At 37.6% G+C, this 21187-nt stretch overlaps 3 protein-coding genes across 4 annotated transcripts; all 3 read left to right on the top strand.

Annotated features, from left to right (window-relative positions):
• The first annotated feature begins 879 nt into the window (after positions 1-879).
• Positions 880-3678, top strand: LOC116207392. Of its 2 annotated transcripts, none has more exons than XM_031540308.1 (2): positions 880-1204; positions 1589-3678. In XM_031540308.1, the coding sequence occupies exon 2, from the start codon at positions 1628-1630 to the stop codon at positions 3347-3349; it is 1722 nt and encodes a 573-aa protein (XP_031396168.1). In that variant the 5' UTR covers positions 880-1204; positions 1589-1627; the 3' UTR covers positions 3350-3678. The 2 variants fall into 2 exon arrangements, with proteins under 2 accessions (XP_031396168.1, XP_031396167.1); XM_031540307.1 differs by having other exon boundaries at positions 883-1204; positions 1475-3678.
• Positions 3679-5180: 1502 nt separating this feature from the next.
• On the top strand, positions 5181-10466 carry LOC116207393 (TVP38/TMEM64 family membrane protein slr0305). Its single transcript, XM_031540309.1, has 9 exons — positions 5181-5775; positions 6754-6815; positions 7138-7192; positions 7503-7601; positions 7838-7924; positions 8026-8142; positions 8419-8511; positions 9670-9700; positions 10089-10466. The coding sequence occupies exons 1-9, from the start codon at positions 5680-5682 to the stop codon at positions 10271-10273; spliced, it is 825 nt and encodes a 274-aa protein (XP_031396169.1). The 5' UTR covers positions 5181-5679; the 3' UTR covers positions 10274-10466.
• A 4594-nt stretch (positions 10467-15060) lies between these two features.
• Positions 15061-15817, top strand: LOC116208023. The gene has a single exon (XM_031541196.1). It carries the CDS (start codon positions 15135-15137, stop codon positions 15594-15596), a length of 462 nt encoding a protein of 153 aa, XP_031397056.1. The 5' UTR covers positions 15061-15134; the 3' UTR covers positions 15597-15817.
• The last annotated feature ends 5370 nt before the right edge of the window (positions 15818-21187 follow it).

A 21187-nucleotide genomic window follows, 5' to 3' on the forward strand; every position in this document is an offset into this window, starting at 1 on the left:
AATTTAATTTTTTTTATGCAATCTTGAAATCCTATCAAAGGATAGGATCTGATTCTCTATTTTAGGACAAGAATCACTCCTTCCTCCCTAGCAATTTAAAACCTAACAGTAATTTTGATATTCGTTCTGATGAAAGTAATTAATCGGTTAAATTCAATAATTAAAAAAATCAACGTAATCTTATGAACATAATAATAGTATAACTTTTTGATCAGAAATTCAAATATGGTAGCAATCCCAAACGACAATCTCGAATTCTTTTTCCCACTATATTTGTTTTCGACTATGAACTAAATTTAATAATAGTAGGATGGATGAATAGATTTTGAGAAAGGTTTGTAGTACAATCAATTGTATGGTGCAATCAATTTTTTTTATCTTTGGATGATTAATAAATTATTTATTTATTTATTTGTAAAGTGCCATTAAATAGTTCAAAAGGTAATTAAAAAATAATTTTGCTTGCATTTCCGTCTCTTTCATTTTTTTTTTATTTGTAAATAGCAGAAATAGATATGACCTTTTTTTCCAATTTTTAGTTTGAAAATAAATATCATGACCATAACGATCGCATTGACAGTTAGCAGCATCTCACGTGAAACCAGGTGGCAACATCTCGCCGACCCACAATGAATCCAACACGGGAAACATCGAAGCCTCTCTCGAAAGACATAAATGCCCCCACCGATTCAGCGAAACTCAACCCCCGGTCTCCGTGTCGGTGCTCGACAGTCGTCCCCTGCCCCACTGACTAGTGCCCGAAGGGCAGTCCCGTCATTCCGCAAATCTTGTCCACTATCCCGCATCCTCCGCCCCCTCTGCTTTTTTGGACCCCCTTCGGAAGTTCAGATTCCCTTCTCCAAATTTAAGGCCTGCTTTTTTCTTCTTCTTCTTTTTTTTTTTTTTTTCCTGCCAAACAGATAGATAGATGGGGTTGGAGTCCATCCTGTATCAGTAAAATTTAGACTTTCAACTCATAGATAAATTTAGATTGGCCCCCTTAATCATGGTGGAACTGTGGAAGGGGAGGGAGAGAGATAAATAGACCAAACGCGGAGAGAGAGGGGGGGAGGGAGCTCTGCTTGCTATCTCCATATCCTCTGTTTTTTGTTGTTTGCAGGGGAGGGGGGAGGAGACCCACTTGAAGCTGCTTAGCATTGCAAGCAAGCATTGGATCCACTCGAAGCTTTTCAGCATAAACCCAGTAAGTGACTGTTGCCCAATTCTCCTCTTGTGATTCCTCATCGAAATCTGCCATCAAAATTCAATCTTTTGTTATGGACCCAATGGCTTTTTAGATTATTAAAATTCCCCAGAATGTGCTTCTTGTCAGTCCCCTGGTTAATTTATTAGTACGTTTACTATAAAATATATACATGTAGAGCTGATGAACAATTTTGCCCCTTTTTGGTTTGTTAGTTACTTTAGTTTCCTGGTGATTTTGATTTTTTTTTTTTGGTTCGGGGAAACCCAGGTGGTAGTTCTTCTGTGTCTGCTCCGGCGGTGGGTTCCGATGATGGAGAAAAAACCAATCTTGTCGCCGCCGCCGCCGCAGCACCAGAGCTCATGGCTGTTCTACATCGTGCAGTGGCGGTTGGCGGTTCTGACAACGTTCGTCTTCCTGGGCATGTTGGTGGTTTGGAGAATCGACGATTGTAAGGTCAGGTGCTTCGTCGATGCATGGAGGCCCAAGCAGGACTTTGCCCCCATGAGTGTCCCTCCCAAACAGATAGATAGATGGGGTTGGAGTCCCCCTGATCTCATCGTCATCCATCAGAATGAAACCCCAATCTATCCCGGGTCGCCCTCGAATGCAACCCAGGTTTCAGTTAGTTTGCCCAGCGCCGCGGTTAATCTGACCGGGGATTTCTCGGTTTTGGGCTCTCCTAATCCCCAGAACTGGACTTCCGATGAGGTTTCTTGGGTTTCGACACAGCTAGGGCCTGATTTCTCATTGAACCTCCTTGCGCGGTGGCTGGCCCCAGGGGGTGAGCCCTGCCGTGAATCGAAGACGGAGCAGATCACGATCCCGGGACTGGATGGTCAGGAATTGATTGAGCTGTCAGCTGGCAAAGTTCATGAGTTCCCTTTCATGGCGCTGGACTCATCTGGGAACCCCAGGTGCCTTGGAGGTGACTACTATGAAGCTGATCTCTCGGGGGAATCTTGGAAATCGAGGCCGCTTGTGAAGGACTTCGGGAATGGATCCTACTCGATCTCCCTTCAAGTCCATCCTGACTTCACAGGGGATTACAACCTGACAATTATCTTGCTCTACCGCCACTTTGAGGGCCTCAAGTTCTCTCCACCTCGGTTTGTGATTGATCGACAACTGAGGAGCATCCGTATCAGGTTTCAAAGGTCCCAAGCAGTGCTGCCTGAGCTGCATTACTGTAAATCCTCAGACTTCTCCAGGGATGTCTGGGTCGGGAGATGGACCCGCCATGGGAAGAACGAGGACTGCAACATCGGCCACGATGGACGGTACCGGTGCCTCGCCCCAGATTTCCCCTGCCAAGTCCCATGGTGCAATGGCTCTTTAGGTGCATTGGAGAGCAATGGCTGGGTTTACTCTGCACACTGTTCTTTTCGGCTGTTCTCTTCTGATCCTGCATGGAACTGTTTGAAGAACCGCTGGATCTTCTTCTGGGGCGACTCCAACCATGTGGATACGATCAGGAACATCCTCAACTTCATCCTCGGCCATCCTGAGATCCCTGCAGTCCCTCGGAGGTTTGACTTGAACTTCACAAACCCGCATGATCCATCCCAGTCGGTCAGGATAACAAGCATATTCAATGGTCACTCCAACATGACGATGAACTACGAGGGGTTGGATTCTCTGAAAAACGCAGCGTTCCAGAACCTTTTGAAGAAGTATTTCTCTGAGGATACTGTTCCGGACACGATCATCATGAACTCGGGCCTTCACGACGGGGTCCATTTTCATAACATAAGGGGCTTTACCAGTGCGGCCAAGTACACGGCGTCGTTCTGGACGGATGTGATGGAGTCAGTGAGACGCAGACGGTTAAAGTTGCCGAGGATATTCTATCGGACTACTGTGGCGACGGGTGGATACGCTCGAAGTCTGGGGTTCAACCCAAGCAAGATGGAGGCCTTCAACGGGATTGCAATCGATCAGTTAAGGCAGGCAGGGCTACTCTCAGGCGTGATCGATAACTTTGACATGACCTTCCCATGGCATTATGATAACAGGTGCAATGACGGGGTCCACTACGGGCGGGCTCCAGAGAAGAAGAGGTGGCGGGATGGGGAGATTGGACACCAATACTTCGTAGACCTCATGCTTGCCCATGTACTGCTCAATTTGCTGTGTTCGAGGTAGCAGGATCGGCTTCATTCTGCCTCATTTTTGCTTCGGACTTAGGAAGAGCGGTCATCGGATTGATATAGTCCTGTTCATTGGGGTGCTGTAGATTTCGCTCATTGGCGGTTCTGATGGGAGGGGGATTCTTGAGAGTTTGAGGTTGAGGATGCAGATGCTCGTGCGGTATTTATCACTTTCAGCAGCAGTAGCTTTAGGCATTTCCATTATTTTTTTCCATAGTACAGATATATTGTTACATACAATGCTTGTATAGGATCAGCGATGGTGAATATATTCTTTTGTTCTAAGTTTTCTGCAATTACTAGCGCTATGAGTTTTGTTTATAATTTCCGAGCTTCGATCAATGAACCATTCCGATTCCACAGAGACATCCTGCATAATGTTTCTGCTCATCAAATGAGAACTTCTCAGCCGTGTTCGGCGATTGGATTGTCTATTCGGTGGAACATCAGATGCCCCTTGTAAGTAGAGATGGCCCCTGTGACATTCATCTTTGACATTACAACTCCAATCCGAGATATTCATTTAAACCGAGCTACTGAATCCGATACATCGAAGATTTTTTAATTTTTGGTTGAAATAGAAACGGGCATTACCACCAGCAAGCTGGAAGTGCAGGATTACATTCCGATAACGACTCTTTTAACGGATAAAGCTGAAAAGCCAGAGACTGACCACTCCACATGCATGGGGATCGATGCCCCTGTTCTGTCTGATTGACAGGTATTTCTTTCATGACAGGTACCACTAAATTCCGCCATATGTCCTATTTAAGACTAATAGTGTTAGCTCGTTAATTAATTTCATATTTTTAATTAAAACAATGTGAATACTCGTACATTGCATGAAAACTGACAAATAAATTTTTTAAATATTTTGTTGGGGAAAAATGTTATAAGTTCAAGGGCTCATTTAAATGTCTTTGTTCTTTTTTTCTTTTTTTAAAGTTAGTGTATTTTATATACTCATTTAACTTCAATATTTACCTCATTTAACTTCATATATATTTTCGGTGAAGAAAAAATGTTGTATATAGAGAGTTCAATATTAATCAAGTAATTAAGCAGACAAATTTTTGTTTCAATTCGGTTTTGTTACCCATGTACATGATATCATTTAAACTAATTTTGTTTTATTGATGCAGATTAAATATCCAACTATTGACGAAAATTAAGAAGAAGATATATCCTCACGTAAATATCTCTCAACTATATATATATATATATATTTATAAATAAAATTGACGTGAGGCTATGGTATGATATCTATTTTTTTTTATCATTAGCTCATATAAACATATCTTTTTATTATCATTTTTTGTAATTGCAAGGCTATATAATTTTAAAAAGCTTATTATAATCTTTTGATATTGATAATTTCTATATTGTGAAAGAAGATTCTCTTCATTCATTTTTCTTAACACTTCATTTGGAATCCCTTTTTATAATAAGATTCAATTCATTTGAGAAGAATTGAATTGAATACTGTCATTTGAATTACAAAAGATATAAGAATTAGATTTAAAATGTAAATTTAGCATTGGATTTGAAATCAAGGACAAAATCAATATAATTTGATCATAATTCAATTCAACTTATAATTACGAGTGTAATTTTAGATATCATATTCCTTTATAAGTAGATTAGCTCATTCTAAAATCATTTCAAATAACAATATTATTTATATTTAATTCATTTCAATCAAATCCATGGGATATCAGACAACATAATTCATTTATAATTAAATTAAACTGAATTAAACCGGAAACAAATTGAAATGAATCCAAATAATTTCTTATATAAGAAATTGATGGAGCACAAAATAAATAAATAATTATATTCGAGGGATAGAACAGAAAAGCACCCCGGCGAAGTTTCGAAACGCGTGCACCCAATTGGCTCCATAACGAGAGGAACCGGCGGGACAAAAGAGGATTGGCTCTGCCTCTGTCGGTCCCCTCCCCGGTCGGTCCTCAATTTCTTCATTCCGTACGGAAAGCAGAATCATCAATCTTCTGCTTAATCAAGAAGATACTGAATTTCACATTGCAATTCACAATTACTTGTATTACAAAGGAAGAAGAAGGAGAAGACGACGACGACGAAGGCGACAATAAGGAGAAGAAGAAGAAGAGAAGCAACAGGAAGGTGACAAGGAGGGGGAGCTACCGTCCAAATCTGGCAAATTTCGGAGGATTGAGGGCCCGAAGCTTGTCCCTTAAGCTCGAAGAAGGAGAAGGCGAAGCAGAAGGAGCAGGAGGCGGCAAATCTGCACCCCCCGCAGTGGACGACGTTGAGGAGTGCAGGCCTTGGCGCCGCCGCATCTCGATGGCCTTCACGTGGGGCTCCGCCCTCAGGATCGCCCTCCTCCTCGTCCTCGTCGCCGCTGTCACCATCGCCTGCTTCACCCTCCCCGTCGAAAAGGTCCGATTTTGCTTTCTGGGTCTGCCCCATCCCCCCCCCCCCCCCCCCCCCCCCCCCCCCCCCCCCCCCCCCCCGGCATTCGACCCTTTATCCGCTCTCCTCTCGCATCGTTTACTCGTTGAATTCCGGATTCTGCATTTGCGTAGTCAGCTGTTGCTGGGGATTTTATGGGAGAGTAGTTAACATTGGTAGCGAGCGCATCAATTTACACTCTTTCTCGTTGATAGCTAATTGTTTGATCAGTAATCCTGGAGTTTTGTGGGATTCTCTTATCTTTGGACTTGGCAGTTCTTAGCAGAAACTTCTAATCAGAGCGCGTTTTCCTTATCTTTGATTGCTTTAGCTGTTCATTTCCATTATTCTCAAGTCAAATTTTCTACAATCAGAGGAATTTCTAAGGAAGGTCTTATTGAGGATTCAGCTGACCTATTGAAGGTTTTATGCTTTTTTACACCCTTTCCTTCTGTTGACTTATTTCGAATTCAACCATGTGCCTATACCCATTACCTTGCCGATGCAGTGAGAGTGCTATAGAAACCAGTAGAAGACAGATTTAGGACTGAAAGCAGAAAGTTATAGCCCGGATAAGCAAACTTTCCATAGGAGTATGAAGAGATAAAATCCATGTTCTCCCGTTGCTCCCATTTTGTGCAGTTTGAAGTTCTGTGGTAATTATACAGGTAAGTGAGGTGACTGTGTCAGATCACCTTCAGTTGTGATAACATCATCGTTACAGAATATTGTAATGGATATTTACTAATAGTGCATTTGTCTATCTCCCATCCTGCTACTTTCCGCTTTCCAGAAAATGCAGTGATACTTCTGCATGATGTTGGGTTCTTGCTCGTATTCTACTGTAAAAAATAGGGCGTTTTCTTCTCGTGTTCTATAACCTTATTCCATACTCGAGAATTTGACATGTCAATGGTCATCATGTTCTAGCGCAGAACTCTTTTTGACTCAAAGTGTTTCCTGCAGATCTTGAAGGACTTCTTACTATGGGTTGAGGAAGATCTTGGCCCTTGGGGTCCACTGGTGCTGTAAGTACATTGCCGCTGGTTTTCTATAATGATTTATCTGGCAGTAAATCATTTTGCTTTTGACATTGCTATAACCACAATGTACTTGGATTGGATTAAATTGTCTGGAGACGCTTCACTCCCCAATTGTCTGTAGACGCTTCACTCCCCATGCGATTCATTTCACATGTATAGTTTCAGATGTTGCATTATTATCGACTTGCACAAAAACAATCCTCGTTTGCATGGTTGGGACATGTTATAAACCCGGTTCAAATTTATTTGGAGACCAGGTTCTTGAGTTTCTTTATTTTTCAAACTGTAATGTTGCTGGTTTGTTCAGGGCTGTCGCATACATTCCGCTGACAGTTTTGGCAGTCCCTGCATCAGTACTAACTGTGAGTATTAACTTCTCTTGCTGTTGGCTTGTACATCTTATCTAGAGAAGCAAACTGGTAACAGTGAAGTTGGTTACATGTCCTTAATAGCCTTAGAGTTCTCTGAGAGTATCAATTTGAATGAAGAGAAGGTTAAATATCAAACTTGAGATGAGACAGAAAATTTATCCTTGTGGGTACCAGAAACGCGTTGCATTATAGTATTCGGGAAACTGCTAGGCAGTCATCTTCACCAGAAACATGTATATTTGTGATTTAACCTTTTATGAACGTTAAATTTGATACTACAATGATTTCTCTTTCTTTTCAGCTAGGTGGTGGTTATTTATTTGGCATACCCATTGGCTTCGTTGCTGATTCAATTGGGGCTACAGTCGGTGCTGGGGCAGCATTCATTCTAGGGAGAACGGTCAGTCTCCCCCCCTCCCCCTCTCTCTACAGCTTTCTTTTTCTCTTTCTTTTGTTTCAGAAGAAGCAAGCAGTGAATAATAATAAGCAAAGCAATGATCTTATTGCAGTAATTGGAGATGGATGCACAACAAATGATAAATTACATTTCCATTTTCTATTATAGCATGTAATTGATCTTTTCTCATCCTTGTCGCGAGTGGATTTTGCCTAATTTTCTGCGATTTATCTTTGCAGATTGCAAAACCATTTGTGGTTTCTAAATTGAGGGATTATCCAAAATTCCAGTCAGTAGCCCTCGCAATTCATAGATCTGGATTCAAAGTTCGTGAATTAATATGCCCACCCAATTTATGAAAGATCAATTCTGATTATAGGTATAGATCACTTGAAATATTGATGTAATCTTTTTGAACTTGTTACAGATTGTTTTGCTGCTTCGACTTGTTCCATTGCTTCCCTTCAATATGTTGAACTATCTCCTTTCTGTGACTCCTGTTTCCATTGGGAAGTACATGCTCGCATCATGGTTGGGGATGATGGTATTTCCTTGTCTTCCCTTCTTCTCGAACTGTTCTAGTCTCTAATTATGATGGGCTTCTGAATGCAATTTTCTCTTCAGTCTCTTTTTCTTGTTTCTCTGAAAATATAAATTCTAAATTCAGCACTGCTTTTGTAAACCTTATGGAATTCATTTGTCTCGTTATGAAAAGTTTTATTAGCGCATAAAAGGAATCACCATTTGTTAGTTTTTGTTATCGAATAAAAACAAGGGCTTCGACTTATTTGCTAAATCATCTCCTATGTCACTGTTGCAGCCTATAACCCTTGCTTTAGTTTACGTGGGTACAACCTTGAAGGATCTCTCTGATGTGACTCATGGATGGAATGAATTTTCACCTTCTCGATGGGTAAGAACCTATTTGAATATGCTTGGAGATTGCATCTCTTAGGGATTTTTTGAGGTTAATAATAATGATTCTTTTCCCCCTGTTTGCCTTGAAATTCTGCTTCCTGTAGAACAGTTTTTCTTTAGGGGAAGCAATCCTGCCACGTATCTAAGCTATTATTCGATCCAGTTATTAGAACCCAATAGTTTCCAGACTTAGGAGGGAGAGTTGCAACGGAATATCGTATATGAGAGAATGAGGTGATTGAAAACATGTCGAGTAGGTGACATGCTGGTTCCTGAAATTTAGAGACGCACTTGTGCACATACACATCTTATGAATCTATATATATATCTTCAAATAAACGGATACATCAAAAGTATGTTCATCTCAAGCTTGTTATAAAGAGCAACTTAATTTTCTACTTTGGAGTGTAAGGATGAGTCTGGATTAATGTTTAGCTAAACTCTTACATACTTCCACATAATAATTTTCCTCTTGTTCCCACATTACATCTATTATATATGTCTACACTCCAAACTTCAGTTTATAATTACTCTGAACAGTTTTATGGAATTAATTCTTTTCTTTTCTTTCTCTTAAAACATTTCAATTTTATCATCTAAAAATCCCGTACCACTATATGTTTTATACGCGGGAAGACATAATTTTAGTGAACTTACATAAATGTAAATGTATAACTATTCCGTTTCCCTGAACTTATTTAATATCTAGGACTAGGAGATGTTGATAGAACTACAAAAGAACAGGTACTAATGAAAAATAGAAAGTGCATAACTACTGCATTGGCATGGGCATTAATCTCTTATATGCTTGAAGTCATCAAATATCCTAACAGAGCATGTTCTTTGCTAGTTAACTTGTGTAAAATTAGTGAATTATCTTATTGGGGGATCTCGATGTAATTTTCCCAGTTGGCTTAAACTAAGGCCTAGAGCTTATTTCCATCTATACAGCTATGCCGTATCCCTTATTGCTGTGGTACTGCTGTGCATCCTGTCCAGTATCCATGAACATACCCATTTCCAAGAAGCAATTAAAAGATTACTTGTACTTCTAGGATATATCATCTATTCAGCTACTGTGATTTCTGCAGATTTAATTCTCTGTTCTTATTATCTACTCGTGATCATTATTTCCCACTCTTCTTCTTTTCAGGTATTCTTGATATCAGGTCTTGTGGCATCAGGTAAGTCGACCATATCATATCCTATCAAATTCATCCCAAGCTCTTCTTAAAAGTTTCCTTAAATTTTTAATTTTTCGGCTTGGATGTATAAACAGCTGGTCCCCCATCAGATAGAACTCCTCTGCTGTTTTGTCCATGTATTGTATAATAGATGGAGTTCTCTCATAAAGCTGTAGTCGACAACACAAAATCGTTGTTGCGTCTGCTAGTGGGAGAACTGCACCAGGAAAAAATCCCATAAGTTCCTTTCTTGAAACCAAAGATGGATCTTAAACACTTGTCGCAGAAACTTTTCTGTCCATGATTTCAAAAAAATGTGGTTAGGAAAGATGATTTACGGCATTCCGTGTTGGTTCTTTCTGAAACTGGGTATGGACATTCTCTGCAGTGGTCCTGATGTATATAGTGACGAAAGTTGCCAAGAATGCTCTGGAGAAAGCATTGGCAGAGAACGAGGACATCAATAGTGTTTTGCCCTCGCCGGAGCTGCCCGTCGCGGTTGAATCAGCTGCTGATCTCTCGCAGCCTCTCATTATTAAGATTGATACATCAGAGACTGACCATGAACAATGACATTTATGATGCAATGTGGAAAATGTATTTTTTGTTTGTTTCATTCCATCCTCTGCGTCTTTATATGGTCATAGTCTCAGCAATTGGATGTAATTCATCTCTTGTACAGAGCCGGAATACGGCGACATGAAAGACAATAGATTCAACAGGCGATGCTAATAGAACAAAATGCTCCCCTAAACTAATTCCCGTACATAGCTTGTTAGTCAGCACAATATTTTTCTTGCCAGCAAGATATATCGAGCTGCGGTCCCTGAAATATGGAGGTCCAGGGACCCAGAAATCAAATATGAGATATCTTGAGAACAGAGTAGCCTCCAGGTCGAAGACTTGGAGACTGACACAGAATGCAAGAGTTTGCTGCATTACTTATACCGATATCGATTTTGCGATCTGAAGCCACCATACAACCTTTTACCCACGTCCTGGTCAAGGCTGCATATCCCTATCATCCTGAGCATTGGTGTTTAATAATGCACCATCTTTGCCCTGTATTGTGTTCTTCCCCGGCTCGGGATCCCTTTTAGTCGGATGATTCCTGGGCTTGGGAGGTTGATCGCACACAGGTGTCAGATGACTCTACGGCTGGAACCTTAAGGCTCAACTATACATACCATGTCCATTTACGAAAATCCACTTGAATACTTAACTGTGATTGATATAGAGCTGTTGCTCATTTATATTCTGATGTCAGATGTTAATACCCGTAACTCTAGCGTTAAAAGCTCAATGAAGCACGAGCTGAAGCTCAATGATTATTAGAAATTTTTGACATGATCATTAGTACTTGGTGCACATGGATGTGGATAAATGATGGGTCATGATTTCCTCTCTTTGCCCATAGATGAAAACAGAAAAGTGACAAGGGTAGGAAGAAAACTAGATTAACTGGAAAGATTCCTATTAATTTTCTATATAAAAATAAGCTATAGCCTTCACTTTCCATTCTTTACCTTGTGCCACGGAAAAAAGGGAATAATGTCTCCCATCAATCGCTAGTATTTCACTCAAGCAAGACTCCAACCCGTGCGGGCACGTAAAATCAATGTACAAATTCAGCGTGATCTGATTAACGATTTCGAAGTCGCTTCCGTTGGAGGATATAGTTGAGTGTGGGAAAGAATATATTCTCAAAGTAAGACGACAATCTTGAAGCCTAATCGTACGTGTTAAACTCGTCTAACTCGCTTCGATGGTACTAATGGGAAAATTTTCTTGTATTGTCATCATCTTCTGATGGAATTATAGCAGGGAAATTTCTTGAAATGTCATCAACTTCCGGTGCGGTTGGTGGGTGTGGTTTGTCCCCATTATCTCAATCTTTGGGACCGCCATGGCAGAGAGCCAGCAGGGAGAGACCAGACACAGAAATGTATTTGGAAGGGTTTGCCGAAAATCTTCCATGTGATCGTAAAACTATTTAGGCCAAAGGAACGACGACAAAGATCCCATTTTTGGCCCATTGCACAACTTGCCTTGGATATATTTAACGTTTTGCCAAAGCTGTCATTGGATCGATATTGAGGCTTCCATGATTGGCTTAAGTCCCAACTTAGCTAATCCCTCTCTGGATCGGCCTCTCTATGGTTGTATTGATATACATGGGACTCGTGTCTCATGAAGAGCCAAACTATATACATAGAGAGTTTAATTATTTGCTTGCAAGGAACCATCATATTCTACATGTACATGAAGTTGACCTTTGACAGGAGAAAATCGTAAATAGTCATTTCTCATGGTAACTATTTAAGGATGACCAATTCTTATATTTTGAAAATAAATAAATAAATATATATATATAGTGCATTATTCCCATACACATGGTACTCCTATTTGGTAAGATTTAATGTCTCCTAGTCATACATATGACGATGGATGGCTACTTAAGAGTTTCTCCCATTGGGGACCGGCAATTATATTTGTGAAAATCATTAAGAGTACTCAACTGAATATGCGGATATTGCAATATTTGAATCATGAAACGAGTTTAATAGATTATACGTACTTGTAGAACTGTACGAGACGATTTGAGAAAGAAAACCGAACTTCACCAATCTGTTTGAATGGTGTCCACTGTACATCCATAATATAGTCTTGAACAGTACTATATGTATGTGTGTGTCAAAAGTAATTCCAATGATAAAAGGTTAAGCAACATCATTGGTAATCTCATCATTGAATTTTAAAAATCCATTTGGAGCAAACGACAGAAAAGCCAATTGCCGGCAATTTGTTTTAATTTTGGGGTTGTTTTGTTTTAGGGTTTTATCTTTCTCACTGTCTTATAATGTGTTGAGTTTTGGTGATTGATCCTGTGGCTGTTGATGGCCCACAGTCCCTTAATGAAAGGGCTACGCATGAGCAAATAGTGAGTCTAGTAAAAAATTTTCCTTTTTGTAAATCCAGCATGCGAGGAAATCCAACGGATACAATTCGAGTCGAATTGCTTATTAAGTGGAAAAACTGTCCCAATTAAATTTTTTTATTCACAAAACTCTAACTCGAGACCTTCATTAAGGGTAATAAGTGTTATACCCCTTGAATGAATCGTTGTTGATAGTCTAATGTAATTTTTCGAATGGGAAAAAAGGAAGAATATGGTAAAAAGTAATTACTGTAAGTGGGGAAGACCAGCTCTCCCTCCTAAAAAATACAAATTATACTAGTGCTAGTTGAGTGTGTTCATTTGCAATTCTGTTTGTTATTTACTATGCTCATATTATATAATATCCCCTCAACTCATGTATAATACCTAAAGGTCATTTTAGCTAGGTAAAATTGAATAAAATGGAATCGAATGCAGTATTCCATAGACTGAAATATAATTATATCACGACAAAATAATAACTTTTTTTATTTTTAATGAAAATATGAATGAGAATGAGTGAAATTAATAAAAATGAACTTATTTATTAAGATGCATTCTACACGTATATTTCTAGACAATAATTTAAAACAAAAAATATATATGATATATATAAAAAAAATTAATTGAAAAGGTCGAATGGACATTGTCTAGGTTTTCTGAAAGTAAGTCATCCCATCAAGTTTGAAAGCCATATCCAATCCAGGTTGTGAAAAATATCGCTTAATGAAATCTCTTTCAACTCATAAAAATAACATAATAAGGAAATACAATGGAATTCATGATGGGATATTAATTCCATTCCATTCCAGTATACTAAACGCTACATAAAACCATATCGTAGTAACAATACATATGCACACACAGTTGGGTGGAATATGTGTCCATCTTCATTATGTGGATCAATAGGACAATCGATCGAGAGACTATTACATGATTGATATCCAATTAATTACTAAATCAATGCCATAAACATTGAACAGTTCGAGTTCTATAAGGAGAAATCCACCTCATTCGTACTTGCAATTCTGTGTATTTATCATGTGATCACTCCCAATCAGGGCACACTGCCTAGTCAAAAGTTTTACACAATGAATGCGAATTAACTCCTACTCATATCAAGGTGGGTTATCTCGGGTGATTAGATGCTTGCTTTCCTCAAGCAAGCTCTCGAATTCAAGTCTTGTAAATGAAGAAAATTCACGATTGAGAGAATTTTATCTTTTAGGGAGTGAGATCAGCTCAAAATTGAATTAGTCGAATTATATTGCACTTTCGGATACCAAGTCGTCCGCTATGAAAACAAATTCGACTTGTCATGTGCATTACGTGTGTGCTAGATCAATTTATCTATACATTATGTAAAACTAACTTGAGATCAATAAATGCTCCTCAATAGTTTAATAAATGCTTTTCAAAAAAATGCAACAATGTTCTAAAATTTATTAAGACACTAATTAAATATGAAAATTGATTAAAACATTATTTTCATTCTATTCAAAGTAATAAATTGAGCATATATAAATGAATTATTACAATTCACTAATTATAATTTATAGTCATATGCAGAAACAAAAGTTCAACGTTGAAAAATATCAACATCGAAGAATACTAAAAAAAAATGTTCAAAACAATTAGTATTATCTAAACTAAATATATACAATAATTAAATTATCAATGGATACCATATAAAAATAGTTGCAAAATTGTCATTAATTAACATAATTTTATTTTAAAATAATAAAGTCAATTTTCACACTGGATTTTTAAAAGAATCATTTAGAAACACTAACTCTACGAATTTATGTTCACATAAAAAAATCAGTCAAAAAAAGGAAAAAAATTGACTTCGAAAGTAAGAATATGATTAAATGTTATTTTAAAAGTTCATCACTGGATCATTTAAATTTTGCCTATTATGTTAGAACTTATTGTTTGAAATTTGAAATTAATAGGTCTAAATTCTCATTGTTCTTAAGAATTAAAATTTTCACTAAAATGTTAAGATTATGATTCAAAACCCATGCAACTCACGGGATTGAACACTAGTTTGTTAGTATAATAAATGGTGTGACAAATCAATTTTGATAGGATTGTAATTAAGTATCTTTACACGAGATATTATATGCTGATTAAGTATGTATCATCTTGATCAATTACATTATGACGTGATCCATCCTCCGAACGTGGCAGATTTCTTCTGAATAATATGAATCTCAACTCTTTTTTTTTTCGGTAAGTAATATGAATCTCAACTTACAACTTATAAAACGATTGTGGCAATAAAAAAATATTGAGAGTTACCTTATGGTTGGCATAAAAAATAAGAAATCCGTAGGATCTTTGTTTGCCTTATGGAAGAGGGGACTTCATGGGTGTGGGCCCATAGGCAGGTTTGCATATAAAAATTGTCCATATCCATCCCAATTCGTTGGTTTCAAAATTCAAGGCGATCGATCAAGAAATTCCCATACTTTCCTTCCATTGCTAGACAAAATGAAAGTGAAAGCGGGGCTGAGCCTGCTGTGGCTGCTGACCGGCGGAGGCTGCTTCGATGGGTGCCGCGACCACGCCCAGGCCTCGGGTGGGATCGGGACCCGAATATGGAATCTTAGCGACCGCCCTGTGGAGCTCCAGATCAGGGTGGGCTCGATCCTGAAGAAGGTGCACACCGTCAAGCCCGGGTCTTCCAAGCGGCTCAAGGGCAAGTCCATATACCGAGCCTACATGCCAGGCGGAGGCAGAGGGAACAGCTCCAGGAGCATGCTGTACTACTACGACGAGGCATGTCGGCCCTACATTTGGATCCACGACACGGGCGGGGACTTCACAAGGGTGGTGAAGCAGCAGTACCTTAGCCTCGAGGACCTCCGGGACTGCTCCGAGATCAGGATCCTCAGGGACGGCCTCAGAGGATGTATCTGTGTCCGGAAGAAACCCCGTCCAGATTTCTGCTAACCATTCTCCCTCCCATTTTTGTTATCGGTTTGAACGTGGTAACCCTAGGGATTGCTTGCTGCATTGTGTTTTATCGTAATTTATCGAGTAATTGCGATTGGCTTTACGAGATCATGAAGTTGATCATAGTGCTCGTAATACATTGCATGAATCAGTAACGATCAGCCATTGAACTGAATATATGCTAAGCTTAGATGCATATCTACAAGACCCTTTAATGATTTTACGGCCTACTTATGCTTTTATGGATCTATTTGGTCGATTTACTCGTGCTCTCGAGAAGGTTAAGAAAGAATGAGAAAATAATAATGTTAAAATGATGCAAGACGTCGAAATTTGACATGAAATTTTATTCAAGTGGAAACGGAGGGATCCACGACATATTTTCGTTAGCTGTATTGGGACAACATCATAAAATCCTTAAAGACATTCATACTATGATTTCGTATCAATTTAGAAGTTAACTGAATCTTCTATCATTGGCTTACGAGCAGACTCATTATCTTCCAATGTCATGCTTCAATAATTTCTTATCTATATCTTTAATAATTCCATGATATTATTATTCCAAAATAATTTTATAAAAGCGACCCTATGTCACTCGCTAACACGCAATATTATTGCTAGTCTAGGCTTGTGGCTATACACACAGTGTTGGCTCTCCTCTTGCTATTAACTTCTCTTACCCTTTCTTTCAATAACTGTCTTTTTCCCCCTTTTTCCACTAACGAGAGTAATTCTGGTCTTTATCCGACTAATCTCTTGGTCCTGCGAACATCGTACAAATTTACGGGACAGGTAAACCAACAAGAGGCTGTGCAAATGGTCCATAAGATCTAATGTAAAAATAAATAATTCATTTTTCTAGATTACAAAATATCTCAACTTATTGACATAGATCAATTCATGTTTAGATTTTAGTAGTCCTAATCACGATATAATTTCTATGGATTCCGAACTCTAATGCTATAGGATGGAAATATATATACTTAATAGTATCGCAATTTGCAAGCAGCGTCAGGCCTCATAGTCAAGAAAGACGGATTTCGTTATTTAAGATATGACAGGATTGTCCTGTTAAAATCGTGCAATTTAATTTTAGATAATAGCCATCGCCGTGGGAACAATATATTTTGGCTGTGGCCCAGATCTGAAGAATATAATCTCATTCCATAATTTCGACTGAGATCATGGAAAATCATGACATCCACATTCCACAGCATTATGCTATCCCATCAGAAACCATATAAAATTGTTCATGAGACGTCAATTTCCACTATGTCATCCCTATACTCTTCCTGTAATAGGGGGCATGCAATCTCGTTGAAACTTTAAAAATTGTATAATTTATCTTCCCTGTTGAAAGTACTAGTTTGATTGTCAACTATCACATGGCTATGCATGATAAATTTATAATTAATCACAATTTGATGCATTATCAATTAGTTATCGGCTTTTACAGAGCCGCTGGGATAATGCGTCACGCCGCACTTACTATGATAACTCACAACCAAATGTACATATTCCAAATTTCCAAACCTTGCGCATAGGCAGTAAGCTAAGGTAGGCAATGGAGAGCAACGCATCCTTTTCTTTCTTTCTTTCTTTTCGGTGTGAACCATGGTATCCGGAAACTCAATTGGACCCCGACTAATTATATTTTACATAACACGAGATCATGTGTCCCACTATTTTCTACCAAAACTACAGGATATATTTAGATTAAAATCTCGTGCAAATATATGGATGAGAGTAATTGAGAGGATAAAATGATTAATCATATTTCCGTTGGCAATGATAAATAACAAACATAACACTCTGTTCCTATCCCATAGAGAATGAATTAACCCTTCCAAATTAGGGTAGAGAGGTTTTTCTTCATTTCCATTTGATAATTCTTTTGAGACTAGACCCTTTTACTTTTCTTTCGAAGCTATTGATGGAATGCAGAATGATGAGTATTTTCTTTTTAAAAACTATAAGTATTTTCAACATTTATAATTGAAGAGTCCTTGGACTTTCATGATTATTCGAATTTTCACGGTTAAAGGACCTTTAATCTTTTATTGTAACTAGAGAAAGGCTCCGACATGTACACGGATTAGAGTTATTGTGATATAACTGATTACAATTATAGAACTGTGAAATATACTATAGGATAACTAGGATAGCTAATCTTTAAAACTTATATGTTATTTAGCATATAAATGAAATTGAAAAATTAACTGAAATCGCAAATATAAATTTTAAAGAGAAAACTATCAATATGGTCATTCGAAGATCATATTGCCATCAATTTGGTTCTTCAAACATTTTTACCAAAAATATGGTCCTTTGAAGATTATATTGCCATCAATTTGGTCATTCGAAGAGTTTTGCCATCAATATGGTCATTCAAAGATCATTTCGTCCATCAAATTAATCCTCCATTAAAAACACCATTAGTATTGCTCAACTCCGTCAAATAATTTCTATAAAAATAGAAAAAAATCTATCCATTGAAACAAAAAAAAAATGACAATATTTCTAACTCCGATACATGCGTTGTGATTCTGTCAACCGCATTAAAGTCTCCATCTCCACCTCCATCTCCATTCATCTTCACCTTTCCCATTGATATTGAGAAGAAGAACAAAGAAACCAAGCAAACACGTACATTTCCAACATGAACATATACAATCTAAGTGTTACAAAGAGAGTGTGAGAGAGGCTGAGAGAAAGTAATTTTTCTTTTATCTAAAAACAACTTTTCTATTTTTATTTTTATTTTTTATAGAAATTATTTGATGGAATTAAGCAATTCTAACATTTTTTTAACGGAGAATTAAATTGATGGCAATATGATCTTTGAAGGACCATATTGATGGCAAAAATCTTTGAATGACCAAATTGATGATAATATGATCTTTCGAGGACCAAATTGATAGTTTTCTCAATTTTAAATATATCATCGCCTGTACGTAATAGCATAACAGTGCGTCATTAATGATATTAACAAACATGCCAGACATATTCTCATATTATTCCTTCGGGCACACGACTACGATATATGCAAATTAGTAAATTTCAAATTAGGCACAGTAGAAACATCAATAACACTTCAAATTCATGAAAATAGCATGAACTCAAAAAATAAAAAAAATAATAACAGAAATTCATTATCTCTATCTCACTTTTCTACCCGAGCATATTCGGTGGGACAATTGTAAAATCCACATTAACAAAATCGAATCTTAACTTCATCATCTTAAATTTGTTCGGAATTCCGCTGTTGCTACATCCTTTTTTAACAAAAGCCTTTCCTAGTTGACAGTAATAGATTCATGATTACGAAAATTAAATGAGAAAATCTATCTAGTCTAGTAATTCGTCCATTATATACAGAATTTTTTTAACTTTTTTAAGATTGCAGATTTTTCGAACTTTCTTGAGTCAGGGACTAAAGCACTTCCTTATGACTTAGGGGTTTTTGGTATTTCATGGGTTAGGAAATTATTGGATTCCGTTAGTTATGGGATTTTTGAGCTTTCATGAATGATGTGGCACCATAATATAATATTATTTATCGAATTTTCATATGTTATGACTTGAAAAACCACTTCACCGGAGTCTATGTTCATCATACGAGGCACTTTCACGTGAGTTACTTCTGTTTTTATATATAGTATATAGATATGAGTCATATGACACAAAAATATAGTCTGCCATTTTTTGGTTGCTCAACCATGAGCTAACCTAATCCTACGCGACACCATTTGATCAGATGAAACATCTTTACAATTTGTATATAGATACGTTTCCACTAAAATCATAATATATATATATATATATATATATATATACTCTAAGGTGTTACTCAATTTATTCGTGAAGTTAATAGTTATACTCACTAGTTAACTAATAGTCCAATTCGATTGGAACTAACTGACCGATTTAAATTCCAATTTGTACTGTTATTGCATGAGAAGGGGTTATTCACAAGCAATAGAGAGTTTTAATATGATCGAGTGATTTCCAATGAATTATATGACGGAAGAGGGAACCGCACAGTTCTCTTTTATTCATTAAATGAAAACATAAGAGGGAATTGCACGAGAGACCTGCTTGCACGTCAATTAGGGAAGCAAATTCAACAAACTAAGACCATCCAATATTACTATGTATAGGCAAATAATGATTTCAACACTACTAGTCGGGCATTCGGAGCATGAGTGGTTCCTCTAAAAGGACATTTTCTTCCTCGTGTGGGGCCCAATAGTGGCCACTGGGCTCGGGCCTAATATGATTTCCACTTAATCATAGGAAGCCCAATGATGGGCAAAAATTTCCTTAGTTTCTTTTATGACAAGGGCTCAGTGGTTCCCTGAGGATAAAAGTCGAAATAGGTTATCCATATTTTACAAAATTATTATTCATGTAAATCCTCGTAAGCAATAACTGTCATGCATGCATGGCTTAGAACACTTGCAGGTTGATCCCTATTTTGCTGAAGCAGAATAGTGAAAACGATGGGGTGCATGCTATAGAGGACAAAAGAGGGAAGGTCACTCTTGAGAGCTGAACAATGAGACTGGGGTCTCAAGTCTCAACCATTACTTAAAGAAGGAAAAAAGAAACAAAAACAAAAGGAAGAGAGAAATAAGTAAGAGGTTGCACCTCAATGCGAAATTAAGTTTTCAATGGGCAGATTTTACATGTAATATATAGAAGTTCGAAATCCACTAAAAGCATTTCATGGTCAGGACCAAACTGACGGCAGAACGAAGTTTGTCTTAGGGAATGGATTGAGAATACCAACAGTCTCACCCAAAAAAAAAACAGTGGCTACCATAAAAGAAGCATTTCCAATACTAACTTTGAAAATTTTCTTGCGTCGAAATGTTTGATCTTCTATTTCTAGGTCGATATGTTTGCTCCTCTACAAAAATGTAAATTTTACACTAATATAAGAGAGCGAGATTGGACAGGATTACAATGGTAAAGATTTTCGTTATTCTTATATTGTGTTTGGGGAGGTTTGGGACACCTTATTATTGATTTTGTATCCTAGTTATTATTTATTTCCACCCTTAACTAAATATTATTGCTGAATTAGAAAATTATTGTCCAATTAATCTATTTATATATATTATGTAATTCGGACCACTTTTATGAGAGTCTTCCATTCACGCAAGGGGGAATTACCACATAAGTATTTTCATACAAGGAGGAACTGCCAAGTAAGCTACATATCCTATTAAATTTAGGTTTAATTACTTAAAAAAGCACGACATTTATACATTTTTCCTTGATATAGCACAATCTTTGGAAAATAGTACATAAAAGCACGACATTTGCATTTTTTTCTGAATGTAGCATGACCTTTGGAGAGTAGTATATAAAAGCACGACTTTTGCACTTTTTTTTCTAAATATAGCACGACCTTTAAGTTTAGTTCCGCATTTAGCATAATGTAAATTATTTAGTCAAATTATCACGACAACAACTAACGCGGAGCTCATGGTGCCACGTGATAGAACATGATTGGACAAGTAAATACAAATGAATGAACGATAACAGCTATCATGGAGCTAACGGTGCCAGGTACCACT

Source organism: Punica granatum, chromosome 5 (genome assembly GCF_007655135.1).
Source record: "Punica granatum isolate Tunisia-2019 chromosome 5, ASM765513v2, whole genome shotgun sequence".
Classification (NCBI taxonomy): Eukaryota; Viridiplantae; Streptophyta; class Magnoliopsida; order Myrtales; family Lythraceae; genus Punica; species Punica granatum.

Excerpts from the sequence above, each read along its gene's own strand:
- LOC116207392 (XM_031540307.1), top strand. The coding sequence starts at position 1,514 with ATGATGGAGAAAAAACCAATCTTGTCGCCGCCGCCGCCGCAGCACCAG.
- LOC116207393 (XM_031540309.1), top strand. The coding sequence starts at position 5,680 with ATGGCCTTCACGTGGGGCTCCGCCCTCAGGATCGCCCTCCTCCTCGTC. Across the intron at positions 7,193-7,502 it reads TCCCTGCATCAGTACTAACT|CTAGGTGGTGGTTATTTATT; the intron begins GTGAGTATTAAC and ends CTTTCTTTTCAG. Across the intron at positions 7,602-7,837 it reads CATTCATTCTAGGGAGAACG|ATTGCAAAACCATTTGTGGT; the intron begins GTCAGTCTCCCC and ends TTATCTTTGCAG.
- LOC116208023 (XM_031541196.1), top strand. The coding sequence starts at position 15,135 with ATGAAAGTGAAAGCGGGGCTGAGCCTGCTGTGGCTGCTGACCGGCGGA.